This window comes from Vollenhovia emeryi, unplaced genomic scaffold, assembly GCF_000949405.1.
Source record: "Vollenhovia emeryi isolate VEMERY1.0 unplaced genomic scaffold, V.emery_V1.0 DF939121.1, whole genome shotgun sequence".
NCBI lineage: Eukaryota > Metazoa > Arthropoda > Insecta > Hymenoptera > Formicidae > Vollenhovia > Vollenhovia emeryi.
Window position 1 is genome coordinate 2,738,135 of NW_011967245.1, and position 18,830 is coordinate 2,756,964.

Genomic DNA, 18,830 nt, shown 5'->3' on the forward strand with positions numbered 1-18,830 from the left:
TGATTCAGGGGCGTTTACATCCGCGCTGAATCGACGCGGCGCGTGTAGGCGATTGTTCGCGGATTAAAATCCCTCCCCGCGATCGCCGAAATCGGTTTAACTCTAATAGAAGCGGTAACCTCAGCCGTTAGATTAACTATTTCCATAGAATTTTGCGGACCACGCGCAGGCACGCCGCGCGAAATCATTGATCTCAATCGCAACGCTGTTAATTTATTTAAAATCTGTCACTTTTATTTCAAGAATTGAAAATTGTTTATCAAGTCTTCTGCCTAGAAGATGTATGCATTATGAATTGTAGAAAAGGACAGGTCTCTCAAACACGGATTTATGAAATATTGGTCTGGACGATGGTCTGTGAAGACGTGTCTTTAATTGATCTCATTAATTCAAGATTTGTATTCACCCATTCAATTTTCTCGGTTGAAAATGATTTGACATAAATATCCACATTAGACCGTCTTTGTAATATTAATAATAATTAATACAACTGTGTGTATCAGCTGAACCCACGCGCCTTCTGCGCAACTTCCCCCTTCAACGTGTCGCGTCCTTTCCAGGGGTCCTGCACGTCTCTCGGCAGCTAACGAGCTCGTTCCCGTGGACCCACTCGCGGACTCGCGCGTTCGCGTCCGTTGGTCCTGCCACTTAATTAAGACTCAATTGCCTAATTAGTCCGCTCTCGAAGAAGGCGAGCAGCGCGGCGCGGCGCGCCGCGCCGCGGGCTGTCCCACGCGATGAAGTAATCAGCTTTCTCCGCGGCGTAGACGGCGGGTTCTACGCGAATCCGCTCTGCTCTGTTCGTCTACGCTCGCTCGCTCGCTCCCGGGGCCCGAAATCGCGCGAGGCGGTCCCGGGAGAACAATGGGAAATAAAGCGCGGGCTTTCCACACGCGCGGCCTCCCTATGTGAACTGGAGTACGCGCGGCCGCCGTCTCTTATACTGCCTACGCTGCCGCTCGAGCGAATCCCTCGGCTCGCTCCCCCGGCGGTGGCGGCGGCGAGGGAGCAGGAAACGGATCTTCTCCGTGGAAGCGGAGAGACGAGAAAGGGAGAGAGAGAGAGAGCTCTCTATATAAGCACCAGTATGCACGCCGAAACGTCACCATATTTCAGCATTCAGTCCAGTGCTCTTCTTCCACTGCACACGGTATCCGAAGAGTCGTATCCCGCACCACCACCCACCCCCGCGATCTCCGTTCCCCAAGCATGGATTTGATAGTGCGACAGGTAAACGCATCGCGCGAGGAAGGTGCCGACTCGTGACACGATAAATCGATCGGCTAACAGTTTGAGCCCTTGCCTTTCTGTCGGGGAATTAATATCGGATCCGCTGGTGCGGCCGCGGGTGTGCATCCGGGGGTTCTCCGCGCCGTAAGTGTGATCGCCAAGCGGGAGATGACGATCCGCCCCCCCTCGTGAGTTTCTGGCAAGGATTAATATCAATATAATTTCGCTGAGTTGAATTTCGCTGTAAGTACGCGTGAAAAGAAATCTATGTTGAACATTGTATCTTATTTCTTCGCGAGTCATTATAAAAGACACTGTTGCATGTATTTGGTACTTAAATAATCGAGTTAATCAGCGAAATTATGTCGGCATTAGTTCTCGGTATCTGCTACTGGGTAAATGCATGCGGTTAATTGGATTGGTATTGAGCATTTATAACGAGGCTTGTTTCATAAACTTTAAATTATAGAGCTATGTACTAAAGCAATGTGAGTTTCTAATTTATATATTGTATACAATTAATCGTTAATTAAGATTAAAGTAAAAATTTGCAAATCAGAAGAGAGAGAAAAGAATCTGTACTATTTAGGAGAGCCGGGGCAAGGTGAATGTCTTGTGTTACTTAATTTGCGTGAGAAATTAGGCGTTACAAGGATAAAGAAAGAATATATATGCAACAATACAAAGCTGAACTCTTTTTGAAACTTACATTCATTTCTCACCTATTGTCTGCTATCACTATTTATTGAGCAAATTGTATGTAACACCAGAGTATACTTTTTGTCCTCGGTTATTTCTGGATGTTGAAAGTATTTTAAATTTGTAAAGGATTAATTAAGGATTTTTTACACAGACCAATAGTCGATGTAGAAAAACCGATTGTCAAATGTATTTTTTCTGGATATCTGATAATCTTTGGCGTTTAGTTGCATATAACATCGCGTACATGCATTTCATTCTATCGTATTTCCTTGCTTTGCTTCCACTTTGTTGCTTTTCTATTGCTTTCTACAAACGGTTCGTGTACCGAGCATTGTCGGTCTTAAAACACACAGCTTCTTCTGGTGGAACAGTAAATTCACATATTTTGAATTGTTTATCGATTAAAAAATATGTATATTAAAAATTCACTATTTCACCAATTGAAACTGTCTTAAGACCGGCAGTGCCCGGCGCACAAAACGTTGATGGTAATGGTATTTAAAAATTCACACCACAAGCCATTGGGTTACATTCTACTCGGACCGTATGCTCTCTGAAAGTCAATCAGTGGGTTATCACTGAAAACAGTGAATAGTCACTGATTTGCAGTTATAAGTGTACCACCGAAAATCGCAGTGATATACTTATAACTGTAAATCAGTGACTATTCACTGTTTTCAATGATAATTCATCGATTGATTTTTAGAGAGTCAGCAGGCATATATTTCTTCTTGATTTGTCATAGCGGTCAATAATTTAACTATTATTAATATTTTGTAGATATGTATATATGGAAAATGAGAGAGGGCGGGAGGGAGAGCTGTGTAAATTTGTAAAACACTGAATTATGGGAAAACGATATACATATAATATTAATTTCAAGCTCTGAAAATGTTCAGACAAAAAATTTACCATTAATTTTTGAGAAAAATTACTACCATCACAGTGTAAAACATGAATTTTATATAGCCAAAAGATTAAACTAAACAAAAAGTTCAACGGTACTCTTGATTTATTACACTTATCTGTGTCTGCAATTAGTAAAAGTAGAGTAAATTAACATCAATTGTTATATAAAATTTTACATGTTATGTACATTACTTAAGTTTTGATTAGATGTTTAAAGAAATTATTTTAATAAAAATTTTTTAATTTTTTAAATATCTATTCCATCTATACTATGCTGTTCTCTATTCGAGAATATTACAAAATTGTTAAAAGTTAGAACTTTATAATAAGAAATAAATTAAATTGATACAAAAGATCAGCACAAATTTATATGTAAATAACCAATTCAGTATATAAAACAACTATGGTAGATTAATAATACGAAAGAATGAAGAAGCAGTAAGATAAGGAGAACATCTTGAAGTAAGAGAAAAATCATGCAGATTGGATCTCTAATGTGCTCCACCTCTCAACAAGTGTAACAGCGATATTAATACACTGTCATTACTAAGACAATACTTTCAGTCACATACTCGTACATATATGTTGCAAACAATATAAAGTATATTGAGATGCATTGTGATTAATACACGTAATTATGTTCATATATACAATCAGTATACACTTGTGTATTTGCCAAAGCAAAAATATTTAGTTAATTAATGGTATAGAATAAAAACCGTTGATTCAAGTGGCTTTCATTATTTAAAACAATATTTTCTGGAAGATGCTGGTTTAGAATGTTTAAAACTACTCTAAAGATTTGTACGTACACATATCATGGATGTATCAAATTGTGTTTCATAAACACATATTCTACATCTATTCGAAAGCACAAAATGCCATTGATTATTTATCTTAATATTATATATGTTTTATAATTTTCTCGATACTAATTATCTTTGTGCTCATTAAAATTTTTTTAAATATCTGATATAAGTTACAATGCATAAATTGAATAATTACGACTCCTTTATAAGTGTCGGATTAATCAACCGTTGCAACATTCGACGAAACTAATTTGTGCCCACGCGAGATTTTATCTTCACTTATACTCAGACATTAGTGTGCTAAAGCAGCTACTTAATTATCTGAAAAATCGTGCGTATGAAAGACGTTTTCCCGCGGAAAAGTCACGGATTACGTGCCTAAGAGCTCTCTGATTCCTTTACCGTTATGTTTAGTCTTGCGTCAGTTTTTAAAGTACCGGTGATGTAATATCGTGCACCTTCTCACGATACGGCAGAAACGAGAGAAGAAAAGATAGAGGCACATGAGTCTAATTTCCCGCCTACGCAATGTGCGCGTTGTTGATCATCTGACGTTCTCATCTGACGCATGGAAAGCATCCCTGGGAAGTCATCGGAAATATTTTAGAAACTAATTAGCGTTCCGCTGACAGTCTTGTTTAAACCTTTTTGTCTGAACCTCTACACCTTACTTCGCTATATATTTAACATAACATACGGGAATGTGTTAACGTGCAGATGCCTGCACGTATTGTGAAGATAAATTCCTTTCGTTCCCACGATTAGTTTAATTCAGATCATTTACATTGTTTAATATTAAAAACCGATAAACGCTAAACAATCTCATAAAAAGCAATACATAGAAACCCGAGAAATTTGATGAGGATTTAAATAAAAAAAAACGTTTTTTAATTTACTATTTTGTAGCACGAACAGAAACTTGCTGCAGGAGCACATAAATAATATGCGATTATATATAATATAATAAATAATATAATAAATAATATAACGATTATGCAGAGATAATAATTTAAAGATATTTTTAAAGTAACAGAAAAAATTTGATATTTTAATCTTAAATTTTCAATTTCCGGCGATAAAAGTCTTTCTTTTGAAAACTAAAGTATAAATCAAGTTCCTTTCTATAATATCCATGGGATTATTTATGGTATGACATAATAACAGTCCTCGCTACATTTATGCCGATATATATGATGTTGAACAGAATGCAATCGATGAATATTAATTTTTTGTTTTGAATATTTATCACTCTAGGTAGAATTGGGTAGCGTTTCAAATAGAATTTATTTCTTCCGAACGGATTCGAACGCTCGTCAATAAAATTAAATATTTATAAGACATTTTTATACTCGCGTCGTTCGTATTTATGCGTCTTTATTGATATAATAAATTTTTCTATAAACAGGTGCTGTTCGCCCTGATGGCGAGCATCAGCATCGTGCTCTGCGAGCCACCCCTCAGCAATCAGTACGGCGTTCCCGGAAATTACGCAGGTGGAGGTCATCATGGGGCACAAGGTGGTGGGAACGGATTTGGGGGCCATTACGGTGGGCACGATAATCAAGATTACACGGATAATGAGGTATTTGTAATACATATCTGTGTCTAAGCAACTTTTTCAATGAAATTGCGCGCACATTGAAGACAATGTATCCCATGTCCCAATATGTCTTCATCATAACTTTGCCGTTTTCTTTTTTATACACTCGCTAGCTTCGTCCCTCGAAGCAGGATTCGACTTTTTCCTAACAGTAATTAACCCTGTGCTTATCAACAACTTTTTCAAAACATCCAGCATAAAAGATTTGTAATCGTTGAGCGAGTCCTTCGAAGTAATTCCAAATGAAATGGCTAATGCCACGAAGTTCAATTATTTGGCAATAATGCAAACGCTAATGCAGATGTATCGGCAATACGTAAAAGAGTAATTTAGAATTTTTGCCGGGATGAAATATTGTAATTGCCCGATTAAAAATTTATGCAACACTGATCTGACATAACGTGGGATCGAATCTCGGCCTATCATCTTTGATCTTCATTCGATGATTACTTCAATAGCTGGTGCAACACGTTTTGCGAAATCAGACTTCAAATTGCGTGATCGTAATTAAGCCAGACGCTTGTTAAGTAATTAAGCGGTGCGTCTTTTTTTTGGCAAGCTATTTTTTTATAAAATAATGCGAAATAATTAGTATCAATTAGAATGACGGAGAAACATTTTTTATACTCACGTGCTACAATTTACTTCTCGTAATCGTCGATGACTTTCGAGGTTGCGATGTAGATTTGTGAATTTAAGATGACTCATGTGTCGATATTCCGCCGATGGTTTTGACGATTGCGCAATCCGAAACATTAAGGAAAAAGCATATTGCGTCATCGGGACAGGCACTCTTTTGTTCACAGAATTCAGTGTTGCTTTCTAAATCTAGATCCCTGCTCGTAATGTACGTATCGCTGATTATTCCTGATGGCTCTTGCGAAAACGCGCGGCACTCCCGCGGTCAAAGTTGAACACTACAGATCTGGATTCGGCCATGTCTTGGAAATAACATTGAACTCTTTGGATAAAGAAAGATCTGACCTCATTACGTAAACCTTGTTCGAAGGAGCCGCGCTCTGCGCTTGAACTAACTCTATTTTCTGAATGACCTCACGATTTTTTGTAGGCAGTGAGTAGGATGAAGCCCGAGGTACTTAATGTTACATTATGATCGAGACGTTTCTTTTATCTTTTATAATCTCTCACGATTCGCAAATGATATCATTATGGGATAGCCTCACTTACCACAAAGTGAGGCTGTATCATTTCTCACAGCGAGACATTTATTACTTTCAACAGTAATCAACACCGTAGGAGAGAATTATTTGCCGATTGAAGTATTTATAAATCAAATCAATTAATTGGGAAATTAATATGAAAACGATAATCGAGTGACGAGTGTAATGTTCAATTATTACCATCAACAATGCCGGCTTGCATCAAATTAAGAACTCACTTGTTTTAAAACATTTTAATAATTAAAAATAAAAACTTTAATTTTTTGCATTAAAATTTTTTTATTTATTATATTTTTTTATATAATATAAATTGTAGATATTTAATTACGAGAATAAATTCATTAATTATATGTAAGACAGTATATGTCGTGAAAATATTATATTAGGATGCAATTAAAAAATTAAATTTTTTTGCCATTTCTCATATCTGAATTGAAAAAAAATCAGCGTATTTTTCTCAGAAAAGCAAAGCACTGCTTTGCACAATATATTTCGCAATCAATTCGGTTAAAAATCTATGATCGAAAGACGTTTTATATGTGTTCTGCTCTTAGCCTACTACTCGCACATTGTTTAAACACGATTACGTTAATCGAGGATCGACGCATCGCGTTCAAGTGTCTCGAGATGCTACAAATTCGAGTCCGAGAGCGAGAGTGTGGCGCAAACGGGGATGATGTAACAATATTAATAGGGTGAACCGCGACCGCGGGCATAATTCACGGTAAATCGTTATTGCTGGTTAGCTAATCGTCCCAGGGATCTGAGCGCGCTCGCGAGATGCGCGTTCGCATCTCGCGCGGATCTGCCCGTCGGCGAACCGGCCGCTGCTGGTGATAGTAGCGGTGATGGTTGTGTGTACCATGAGCCAGATTAAATCGCGCCGCGGCTTCTCTTCAGCATCGTCGTCCGCTCTACTTTGCCGGGACGAAAGGAAGGAAAGCTTGTCGTCCTGACTAGGGAGGTTGCATCATTGCCGCATTAATAATGTGCATCCATTCGTGCTATTTTTTCACTTATCACCTTTCCTCATTTATCTCTGTACTTTTACATCTTGCGCTCTCACTACCTCTCTCTCTCTCTATATACAATTTTCCCTGCCGTCTTTTACGAGATGAGGGAAAGAAGAGGAATTCGCGATCGGTTTGTATAACACTTTGTTTTAGCCCAAGGCCTACGAGTTCGGCTATTCCGTGAAGGATCAGGCTACCGGAAACGATTTCGGAAGGCAAGAGACGAGCGACGGGGAGACCGTTCGCGGCGAGTATAGAGTGCAGCTTCCGGACGGTAGGACGCAGATTGTCACCTACACCGCCGACTGGAGGACCGGTTTTCACGCTGATGTCAGGTACGAGGGTACCGCGTCTTATCCGGACCAGTACAACACCGGGTACAACGCTGGTCAGGGCGGTGGTTTCACTGGCAATCAAATCGGCGGCGGATACCCCGGAGGTGCGTAGCATAGGACTCACTTTTCTCGCGACCCTTTCAGGCACGCTACACGTAATCTACGTGACATTTTAAAGAACGAATCATATTCATCAAACTATACGAAAAATACTTAATCAATACGAATCGAGAAACGAATTTTATCGGCAATAAAAGCGACTTATAATTTTGGCAACTCGGACAATTTGCCTGCACTTTTGCGTAGAATATATTTCCTCCTGTCGCTCGACGAATAAAAATATCAAGAAGGAATGAACGAGAGGCGAAGTGTTTTTACGAGATATTGTACGTGGAAACAAAATCTCGTTGAGACGTTCTGTATAAGTTTTATTACTGTGCAGTTACGTTAACTCTTGATGTTTTATGTCAACAGGTAACCAGGGTGGTTACAACTATCCACAGAGCGGTGGACACTACAATAACGCCAACAACTATAACAACTACCAGTTTGGCTCTAACTCCGTAGACAGCTATAACAACTTCGGTGGGAGGAATAATTACCCAGGAGCACCGTCACCCACATACGGTCCCTCTTTCCGTTAGAGCACATAAGAAAGTATTATATAGGATATACCGATCCCGCTTGTGAGCGCAGTCTTTTTTCCAATAAAGACATTTTTTCATAAAAAAAAATTCTTGTTTGTGTAATACCAGCGAACCTTGATCTTATTGTTACCAATCGCGCGTATCTTTGACAATCTTCGGCGTTTTCTCGCGGTGTAAAAAGTCACGGCGACAAGCACGCGATCGAACTGTTGCGACGTCAATTAAAGTGTGACAGGTGTCACATTTCCGTTATAATTCTACAGTTGATGAGGGGAGCGTCTTGATTATTCGACCCTGCCTACTGCACTCACCCTGTGTCTACCTCGCACAGTCTCGTAGGTAATCTCGGAGGAAATGGAAACGAGCGCCCCACATTTGTCTTGTGTTTCTCATATGGAGAAGAGATGAGATGAAATTTTCTGTGAACTCTTTCCTGCAAACGCAGTTACTCCCGAGGCTTGTACCAGCGGCGTTTCCCTCCCCAGCGAGTTGTGCCGTTCGTAAAAGAAGTTCATACAACATTCCCTCGGTACATTTAAGAAAATATACCCTCCGAGGATGTAACAATGTTGTTTTTTTTTTTTAAGTAAATTTATGTTGACAAGATTATCCTACATTCCAATTGCGGCTTATGTAACTCTTTCGATGAAGAAGCGTAAGCTGTGGCTTTTTTCTTATTATGTCAAGTTCAGCACCTGGGACACTTGCAAGTACATCGTCACGAGATGCTGCTGCTTTGCATTATGTCATCAGGAAGTTTACGTGCACGTCCGTAGAAATAAACTTTCTCCAACGTGTAACGTCTAAATTGCACGCTGCAAATTTCATTAAATCGCAAATACACATTGCCACACATTATTAAAGTATCTCTGTGCCATTATTATTCCATATGATCGTGTCATGTTAATAGCATAGTGGAAATATAAGATAACTTCGTAAAACCAGTTCATTTAATCTGCATATGAGATTATTTTAAATAACGGTTTGGAGTGTTAATTTAGTATTCATATTAATCGCGTATTCATATTAATAACATAATTATTAAGCTACCGCTACATGTTTCTTCGTTGCAAGTAATACATGCGCGCATGCGTGACATGCGCAACATTTAAATTAAAATAAAATTGTGACTAAATAATTTGTAACATACATAATAAATATATAAATAATTTCTGCAAGAACAGATATTCATTTTTTTTCCCAGTATGTGGATTCGTCATGTTCCGAAATGTAACGATGTCATTCGAAACATAAGGAGTGAAGGCAAAAATAATCGCAGGACACGCGGATGTTCTTATTCGAGCTATTATTACAAATTTGCCGATGCGCACAGATCTGGGCTATTACAAATTTGAAGTGAATCGAATAAAGGCGAAATATCTAGGGCAATCGCGTGCGCGCGAAAAAAGTTCGCGAGATTTACGAGTTCGACCGCGAACGAACAAGCCGGGGGATATTCCGACCGTGTTTATTGGTCCTCTCTGGAGAAAGTCACCGGGTGCATTTGTGCCTAAGTGCGACTCGCGTGAATCCTCAGACCGATTAAGAAACGCTTCGTTAAGGGATTCCTGTCTGATTTCATCTTTAATGCCCGCGATTGCTCCAATAATATATTTCTCCGTTCAGAATCTCTCCCCTTCTAATTGACTCCTATGTCGAGAGTCGCATATAATGAAGGAAGCGGTCTATTAATTGCATATATATTTCTGAGCCTTTGTACGATTCAATAAAAGAACACAAAATCTTGCAATATCGTAAGACGATTTACTACAATTTAGTAGAGTTTATTACAATCGCGACGTATATATTTACTTTTACACTGTTGAAGATATTTTACATTATCTGCAGTAATATTAAGCATTTAAAACTTTTACTTTTACTCTAATGTTATGAGACAACATGAAAATAATTTAGAGATTTGCAAAAATACACATGTCTTAATGCGTCAAGTTTTTACACCTCATCTTGGTCTTGAGGTCATTTTATACAGCTTAAGCTTTGCGTAAGTAGCGAACTTTCTTTCAAACTACATATCACATAGAACGTGTTTTACGAACTGAAGAAGTCGCGGATCATTTAGCGTCAATTATAAATTAATATTGCATAATCAAATACTTGGGTAACATGATCTATTTTTACACAGTTCATTCTTTAATAATGTTGAATACTTTCTTATTTCTGTTTTAATTTTTCTTCGTCGCAGATTTGGATACTTCTTTGTGTACTTTTTCAAATCGTTTTTGGAAAAAATCACTTTAGAGAATCTCATTGTTCAAAAGAGTATCGTTGCGTTTTGAAACTCTTGCTAAGGAAACGATCGTCACGGTGTAAAAAATAAATAAAAAAAGGCCTCGATGGCCCTGGAGTGCCTCATTCAAGCACACCTTTAGAAATGGATGTAAGGCTAGTGGACCCGAAAATAGATATGTTGAACTACCGTTTCGTGTTTCAGACACCTTTGCACAAGGCATCCAGACACTGCGATCCCCACCCTGACTTACTTCACACACGTGGAATCTCGCTTCTTGAGAGGTGACGTATCCGAGCTACATCAGATCTGATGTAGCTCGGCCGCGGGCTGAAGAAAAGAGGCCCGGCAGAAGAATAACCATGCACACATATCTACGGCGCGCGTGTAGCACATGCGACGAGCCTTCCGCATCGCGTGGAATATTGCGTAATGCCGTTTATCCCTGATTACAGGGCAAACCGCGCATCCGCGAGCCTTCACTCGGATGAGTTACGTGGCCACCAATCCGCACCGCATATCTACCTGCCGATGCCGCACTCCGTGCCGATCCATAATTAGTAGCAATTATGCCGGGATCAATTAAGCACCCCCGATCGCCGCGTATTGACAAATCGCGTTGCGCGCGTTTACCCAGCGAAAAGTCAAATCCGTTGATTGAAACGAATTCAACCCTGTGCGGTACACGGGGGAATCAAATCCAAGCGTCCGAATTTCGCAAATCGCAGATATAACACATTTACGAAGGCAAATTCTTCAATTTCTCTATTCTACTAATATTTACGTCTTCGTTATTTCAGCAGCTTGTGTACTTTCGCGATATCGGTGGCAATAGTGGAAAATCACGTTCATGTAAAATTTCATTCTTGTAAAATCTTGTATGTAAAATTTTTGTTCTTCGCGACACCGGTACATTTTAGGCGATACGAGATTTAACGTGATTGAACGGTCTTCGACGTTCGTGTGCGTGAAGTCGTTAACGAAAGCAACGCGCACAAATAGACTGACAATGAGGTAGGTGATAAATGGAAAGATGGCCCACGCATATGCCGGAATCCGACAGTGTTTGTGAAACAGCTGATTAATGCGGTGATCGATGGGTCCGGATTAACCTTACGGCGCGTACTGCATTTTCAGTTTTTATCTCTCAGATTGTCCGAGGGGGAAAGGACGCATGCTATTCCCACAGCAAAATTCTTAATGAGTGACAAAGGCAGAAGTGGAACGTAATTAAGAGCTGTGTTGAGATTGTGAGACGCCCGCCTAGAGTGTAGGGAAGTCCAGGTTGAAACCCTGGCTGAGGTGATATTTTTCGCAAGAAATTTTCTGTATTATTAAAAATGCCGGACACGGTCAAGAAAACGCTGAAGTTGGTAATCAGGGGTCTTTGAAAACAAACTCGTAAAGAAAGCGGTTTCTGAGAGAAAGTAATTTTCAGAAATTATATAGCCGTGCAGATCTGGCAGTTGTAAATTCAGTTTATGTTAGAATAGCGTGATACGTCGCGTTGTATTGGGATACCCTTATTCCCGTACAAGTCTTACGTAACGCGTGTAAGATCGTCCAAAATTGTTAAAACGTGCAGCAAAAGGTCGTTATGGTGTAGCCTCTCTGAATACACGAAACGGACGAAATTTGCAATTTCCACGAAATTACTGCCGTGCATATCTGATTTGTAATAATATCCCGAAACAACTTGCCATAAAGGTACCACCGTTACATTGTAATTACGAGGTCATCGCGTAAAAGGTACGCGAAGTTGAAGTTCGCGATGCGCAGTGAAACCGATCGTTCGCGGTGATCGATTCGCCAATCATTCACAGCTCACGCAAGCACATAAACTGATATTCTTGAAAAAAAAATTGACTTCTTTAAAACAGATAAAAAGATGCCGATTGCATAAGCTTGTTGCGCCCAGAAAAAAAGATTCAGTTAGGTTAAACAAATGAGATACGTTGAAATCACGTTTCTTCGAATCTATAACATTTTCATTTATTTCTACTGAAGCATTTGCTAGATTTGAACAAACAGATGTGAATTCTCTCCGAAATTTCAGTCTCGGCCAAATAAAATTTTGGTTAAGATAAAGAAATCATTTCTTTGACATTAAGCAAAAGTCTAGCGGGGTCAAAATTTAAAGAAAACTTGTATGATTCGAAGAAACTTTTTCCCGGATGTGGAAAAACGTATTTTAAGGTACAAAACTATATCATGTCGATTCACTGTATTTTAATGCAAGAAATAACTTGTGTATCAGCAAATCATCTTTTGTTTTTTTTTGTCAAAAATAAGTGTATGTAGACGTGCCTTATTATAAACCAACGAGAGAAAGAGATTACATAAGAGCAGAGAAGTCGCTATATTTTTGTGACACTACAGATTTAATTACATTTTCATACAATGACATTTAGATAATGTTACCTTCGCCAATGCACATATCGATATTGTAATAGCAGTAACGTACTTAATTTTATAAGACGCGTAGCGAATTTGGCATCGAGCCGTGTAGGGCGAGGCAATGGCAATCAGAAGTTGCGATATTTAATTAAAAGTTCATGCGTATCGATCGAATATGCGTACGGATTAGAAATGCAAATAAAATGTGACGTATGTATGTGAGATGTTTTCACAATCGCTAATGTGCGATATGGGTAACAGCTGTAAACAGCAACTGCGGCAACGTGCATATTAGTAAGGCACTACGGGTGTTATTTCAAATTGCGCTTACCGTAAGATCTTTCTAAGTACACAGTACAGTAATAATAGTAATAATATTCGTTAACCATCGCCCATTAAGTTCCGTATTACGTGGGCAACGCATAGGATAGCGTGCTTATTGAATTCAAGAATTCGCGAACACCGTATCATTAGAAGGAAGGTGTCTTGTTCCTCGCGTGCTATAATGTGTTCTTCCATAATGATATTGTGCGAAAAGGAAATTAAATGCTAGTGTTTACCAGAAAGAAAAACGAAAGCGATAATTTCAATTAACATGGACTATGTCATCTCGCGTTAGGCATATTAAAAGTGAAATAATTTTTCAATAAAAATGTCCTTTTATTATTCTGCGTTAAACTCGTAAATGCGTACGATTATCGCGAAAAATTATTTGTTCTATAGTTTTAATTCCTATTCCGTTTGTAATAGATTTGTAATATATTTTATCTGTGTGATGAAAATTGGCTATTCACGATTTCTCACGTGTTTTACTATGAATATACCGACGCAACGGTTAGCGCGGGTCTCGTACCTATGAAATATCTAATAAGTTTATCTTATTGGACAAAAAATGGCAAACGATAAAGTCACCACATAAATTGTATACGTTATAAAGTCTGTATGGTAATCATTTTTAGAATATGGCTAATCCGTTCCGAATAGAACAGTAAAATGCTCAGCATTTTTTGCAACGTGCACAAAAATAGTAATTTTCATGTCGAAGCATTTTTAAAGACATTCCTAAAGAGTAATTTATTTTTCGATTATTATTTATATTCCGCGTTTCATCTTTTTGTTAATAAACCTACGAGTCTTTCGTTAAAACCGCGACGCGATTTATAAGAGGTTTGGAGTTATACGCGCGCGATTTAACAGGGGTCTTTTTAATCTTGCACATATGCAAGAATAAGTAAAGAAGGAAAGCATATGACCCACCCGAATTTTTGCACATAAGAAGAAATCAACATATATCGTACAACACATTCACATAATACATCAAAGTGGCCAATATTGACCACTAACTCGGCGTATCCCTTCGTTGGGCCAGATTGGACATACCTTTCGTTGCTCCTGGCCTTACAGTCTGGTCATTTTGACCAGAGTTCAGGAAAGGAGAAAATTCCTTCCATAGTCGGATTATCGTCACCGACAAATATTTCGTACGGTTCGAACTGTATGCGAGCGTCGATCGTACAAAAAAATGCACGACCACGAGAAGTTAATTAAAGAAGAAAATTAATTCAAAATATTTACTGTATAAAACTGATCAAATATATTTCGACATCCGTTATTTGCTCGAGAATAGGTGTTGACTCGATCTTCGAATTCAAAATTCAAGTATAGATACGGAAACAAAATTTACTTCGCGTTATATATATTTTAATATATTTGAATTATATTCCGCGGTAAACTAAAATTTATAATGTTAATAAAGTCAATTAATAATTTCTTGAACTTTTTTTGAAAAATCAATCGCGAAAACCGACCGCGAAAACAACCGTAAAAATACGAAGATGCGTGCGACTGTGCATGTATTCATGCGAGACGCATCTTGAAAGTGTATCGCGGGGTGCACATACAAAATAAATGACGTGAGACCCAGAGAAAAGAGACTTTCCGTACGATAGGCCGACAATTGAATATTCCAGTTAATCAGTAATTTCAAATAATGTATGAAAATAATATTAAGTTTCAGCGTTCTCGACAAAATATACTGTCTCACGTCATTATATAAATTTTTATATAAATTTGTTAATAAAAAATTGATAGACTACAAGAGATTAGCTCGACGAATATGTTAATAATATTCGTCATATTTTGCATGAAAATTACGGGACACCCAACCCTTCGCAGTTAAAATCGCGATCACTCCCTTTCGTTAAAGTAAATGTATAAAAATAAATACGAAATTATGTTGTACTCTATCAATTTTGAGGCAACGGATCTACGAGATATACTAATTTATGTTCTACAATATACGATCTACGAAATGTACTCTGGGAAAAAAAAAAGTCAGTTGCAACCCATTTTGGGGCCCACAATTAGTAATCGAATTATTTAGATTGTTCGTAACTCTAATCTTTTACAAATTTTATCCCGCATAACTAAAAATCACAATTAGCTGTTCTATCTATATCCAAGATATTAAAGTAATACTAATTAATTCTCTCAATTAGTTCTGTCGATATTCAGTAACGCAAAGATAATTTTCACTTAAGTGGCAATAACCGAAATGTTAAGTTGCTTAGCTACATCAAAAAACGGTCAAAATTTTTCCCAGAGGATCTACGAAATATGCTAATTTATCATCTACAATCTACGATCTACGAAATGTAGATTCGTTGCCTCGTTAAAAAATTATTTGACTCACCAATCGACGCGCAGCAGCGGAGTTTAACTACGATGAATCTGTAACAGAAAAATATAAGATTTCTATTAAAATAGCGTTCAAGAAAACTGAAAGTAGTGCAAGATATAGTTCATATGCGTATAAAACTTTTTATTCGGTTAGATATGTTTATATGATTATTGCGCGAAAGTTGTTCGGTAAAAGCCGAGATTTTCACGAGAATAAACTTTTGTAAAATCTCAAATTACTTCTCGTCCTTTAAGTATTATTTCGAATTTATGAAATTATGAACTGAAACGATGTAGAAAATTGCATGACGGCTGATGGCTGTCGTGCAATTTTCTACATTGGTTGATCAATTACTGGCGCTAAATAATTCTTTACGCAATGAAACGACTCGATAATTTTCTCCGACACCGGAGAAAAGATTAATTTGGCACGAAATGAAAAATAACACTCACCATAAAGTTGCTCCGCCGGCGCCTGATGCCTTCCCCAGGCCACCTCATCCTCTCAGATTATCCTCCAGGACACTCGCGAGAACACAAAAGTCGTTCGCGCGATTTTACACTCCCGTTTACAAAGTCGATGTGAACGTATTCATTTTGTTCCGTCAAGTTCGCCTCCACTTCGAGTCGGCGAGTTTTTTAGTCGAAAAACTGCCAAATCTCTAAAGTGTGGCCATCGATAGGAACGTACATGACACAAATACTTGTTCAAATGGGCTTTGAAGAGTCTTTAATTCGATCAAGTAAAACGGCACTCCCGAACGCGAGGAAAATGAAAACTTTATGTTATACGCGCACTTTTATACGTTTAATTGTTGGAGAGATTATATCTTGGCAAGCGATCGATATGTTATAAGTTTTCGTCATTAATCACCGATGTGATTACGGATCGCGACAATTCCTTAAACGCGATGGATAGATGTTGAAACTCTCGTACGAGACAATCGCGTTGCGTAGATGATCGAGATTTTCGTAGAAAGTAATCGCGTTACGAGGGGCGACGCGACGACACGCGGAACATCCGCCTCGCTCGACTCATGCGCGCCGACTGATTCGGCACAATAGACCGTTTTCGAAAAAAGTGTTCACGGTGCTACGTCATTGTAATCGACACTCGAGACCAAATTGTTTACTACGGCGCGTACATCATTTCTTGGAATTCGTGCTCGGTCAACGGCGCTCGGCGGAAGTCACGCCGTACACCGGATTGTTTACGCGGCGAATTCAAACCGAGTTAGTGGCCCGCGCCGCTTCGCATATCATATTGTTTCTTACGCGTTCGCGACAAGTACGGGAAGAAACTTCGATCGTTTTCTGCGAATAATTAGCGAACGATATCGTCGCGTGATCGCTGAATCCTCGCGATAGATACCGAGAGTGAAATTACTTTTTCATTGCGACGATTGCTTCTTCAAAACGATGCTGTGTCTCGATTGTGTCTCGATAAATTGTTAACTCAGTTGCGTTTATTGTGCGGTGTCAATGTTGAAATGTATAATTTTCAAGTTTTTCGTCTATTAACGGAAATATAATCGTGAAATTTTTCTCTTATTAACGGAATCATATAAATGCTGGTCAGAATGCAGAACTTTGAGTCGAATTACATCGCGATACGTTTAATTGAAGAATTAAATATCAATTAATCTTATTCGTACTTAATTATATTGTAATAATTACTCATCGATAATTTAAATTGATACAGCGGTGATTTCTGTTGATTAAAATTCGTACCATCGGACATTTTTCGGACAGTATTAATTTTTTAAAAATTATTTATCGGTTCTACTATATAGAACTCTGTAGAAAATGCTTAAATATGTTCGGAACTATGCGACAACTATTTGTAGAAAGTCAGAACTCTGTTATTTCGGACAGCAAATCACCTTTGTCTTCATGAGGATATATTTGTAAAGTGATAAAAATTTTTTAAATTATAAAAACTATGTTTTTTCGCCAGAAATCTTTCTAGAACTATTGTAGAATTCTCATGCGATAAAAATCCTAGCAGAAATAATTAGGAAATCATCCGGGGACAAAGTGATTTGCAGCGTGAAATTAGCAAATCAGTTTGCACTTTTCAATTTTTTGGTCTTAAAAGCCAGAGCTATTAGAACTATTAGAAAGGAAGTCAGAACTCTCTACAATTAGTGATTTTCCACGAAATGAGATGCCAGCTTCACACACACTAAACGAAAGGAGGACTTTTTGGTACATTTTACCAATCCATAGTATTGAATGTGTGAAAAAATAATGTAATTAATAACCACAATATACGCAAGAGATGCAGTGCAAGAGAAAATTACAATTAGTCATATAATTGTTGACATCGTAATAAATTGTATGCTCTAGTGAGGAAACAGAAGTCACTGAATTAGCGATTGCGCGTAATGAGACGGAAATATTGCCTAGGGATGCTGTGCGAAATTGACGGTATTACGATGAACTACTGATGCTACACGGAACCGAAGATGTTACGTTGCCGAGTGTAAGTATATATCTCACGTTAAAAAAGAACAAAGACATCGGGAGCAATTAATCGCAAAGGTAAATGCGACATTCAAGTCGATTGACGTTACGCGCGAAATATTGTTATTGCTTCGTGGCGTACGACTTACGCAAAAATTGATATAGAAAGTATCTAAATGAGGATGATCTTATCATTAATAATTTGCAGAATTTTACTTCAACAAAAGTGCAGTGAAATTTGATAACGACAGCTTTTATCGGCTAAAAATAAAAATTATCCACACGAAAAAGAATAAACAGCGGCAAACAGAGGGTTGAAAGAAAACTCTTTTTCATTTCAATTGCGATCACTAAAACTCCAACTGTACATCGCAGATTCCATCTACGTAATTGCTGTTGTACTAATCGTATCATCGTGAAACGATATTATTTTAATAACGCTCCCTACAGTTATACCGGATAATTTGTTAGAAAGTACCCAAATGAAGATTATTCATAATTTGCAGAATTTTACTTCAACAAAAGTGCACTGAAACCGACTTCGATAACGACAGTTTTTATCGCCTAAAAATAAAAATTATCCGTACGAAAGTGAGTAAAAAGAGGCAAACAGA

The 18,830-nt window shown here is 38.1% G+C and overlaps 1 protein-coding gene across 1 annotated transcript; it reads left to right on the forward strand.

Moving 5' to 3' along the window:
* Positions 1-1,084: 1,084 nt before the first annotated feature.
* Positions 1,085-8,533, forward strand: LOC105570227 (pro-resilin-like). The gene is made up of 4 exons (XM_012027281.1): positions 1,085-1,230; positions 5,056-5,232; positions 7,598-7,883; positions 8,254-8,533. Exons 1-4 carry the CDS (start codon positions 1,210-1,212, stop codon positions 8,421-8,423), a joined length of 654 nt encoding a protein of 217 aa, XP_011882671.1. The 5' UTR covers positions 1,085-1,209; the 3' UTR covers positions 8,424-8,533.
* Positions 8,534-18,830: the final 10,297 nt, after the last annotated feature.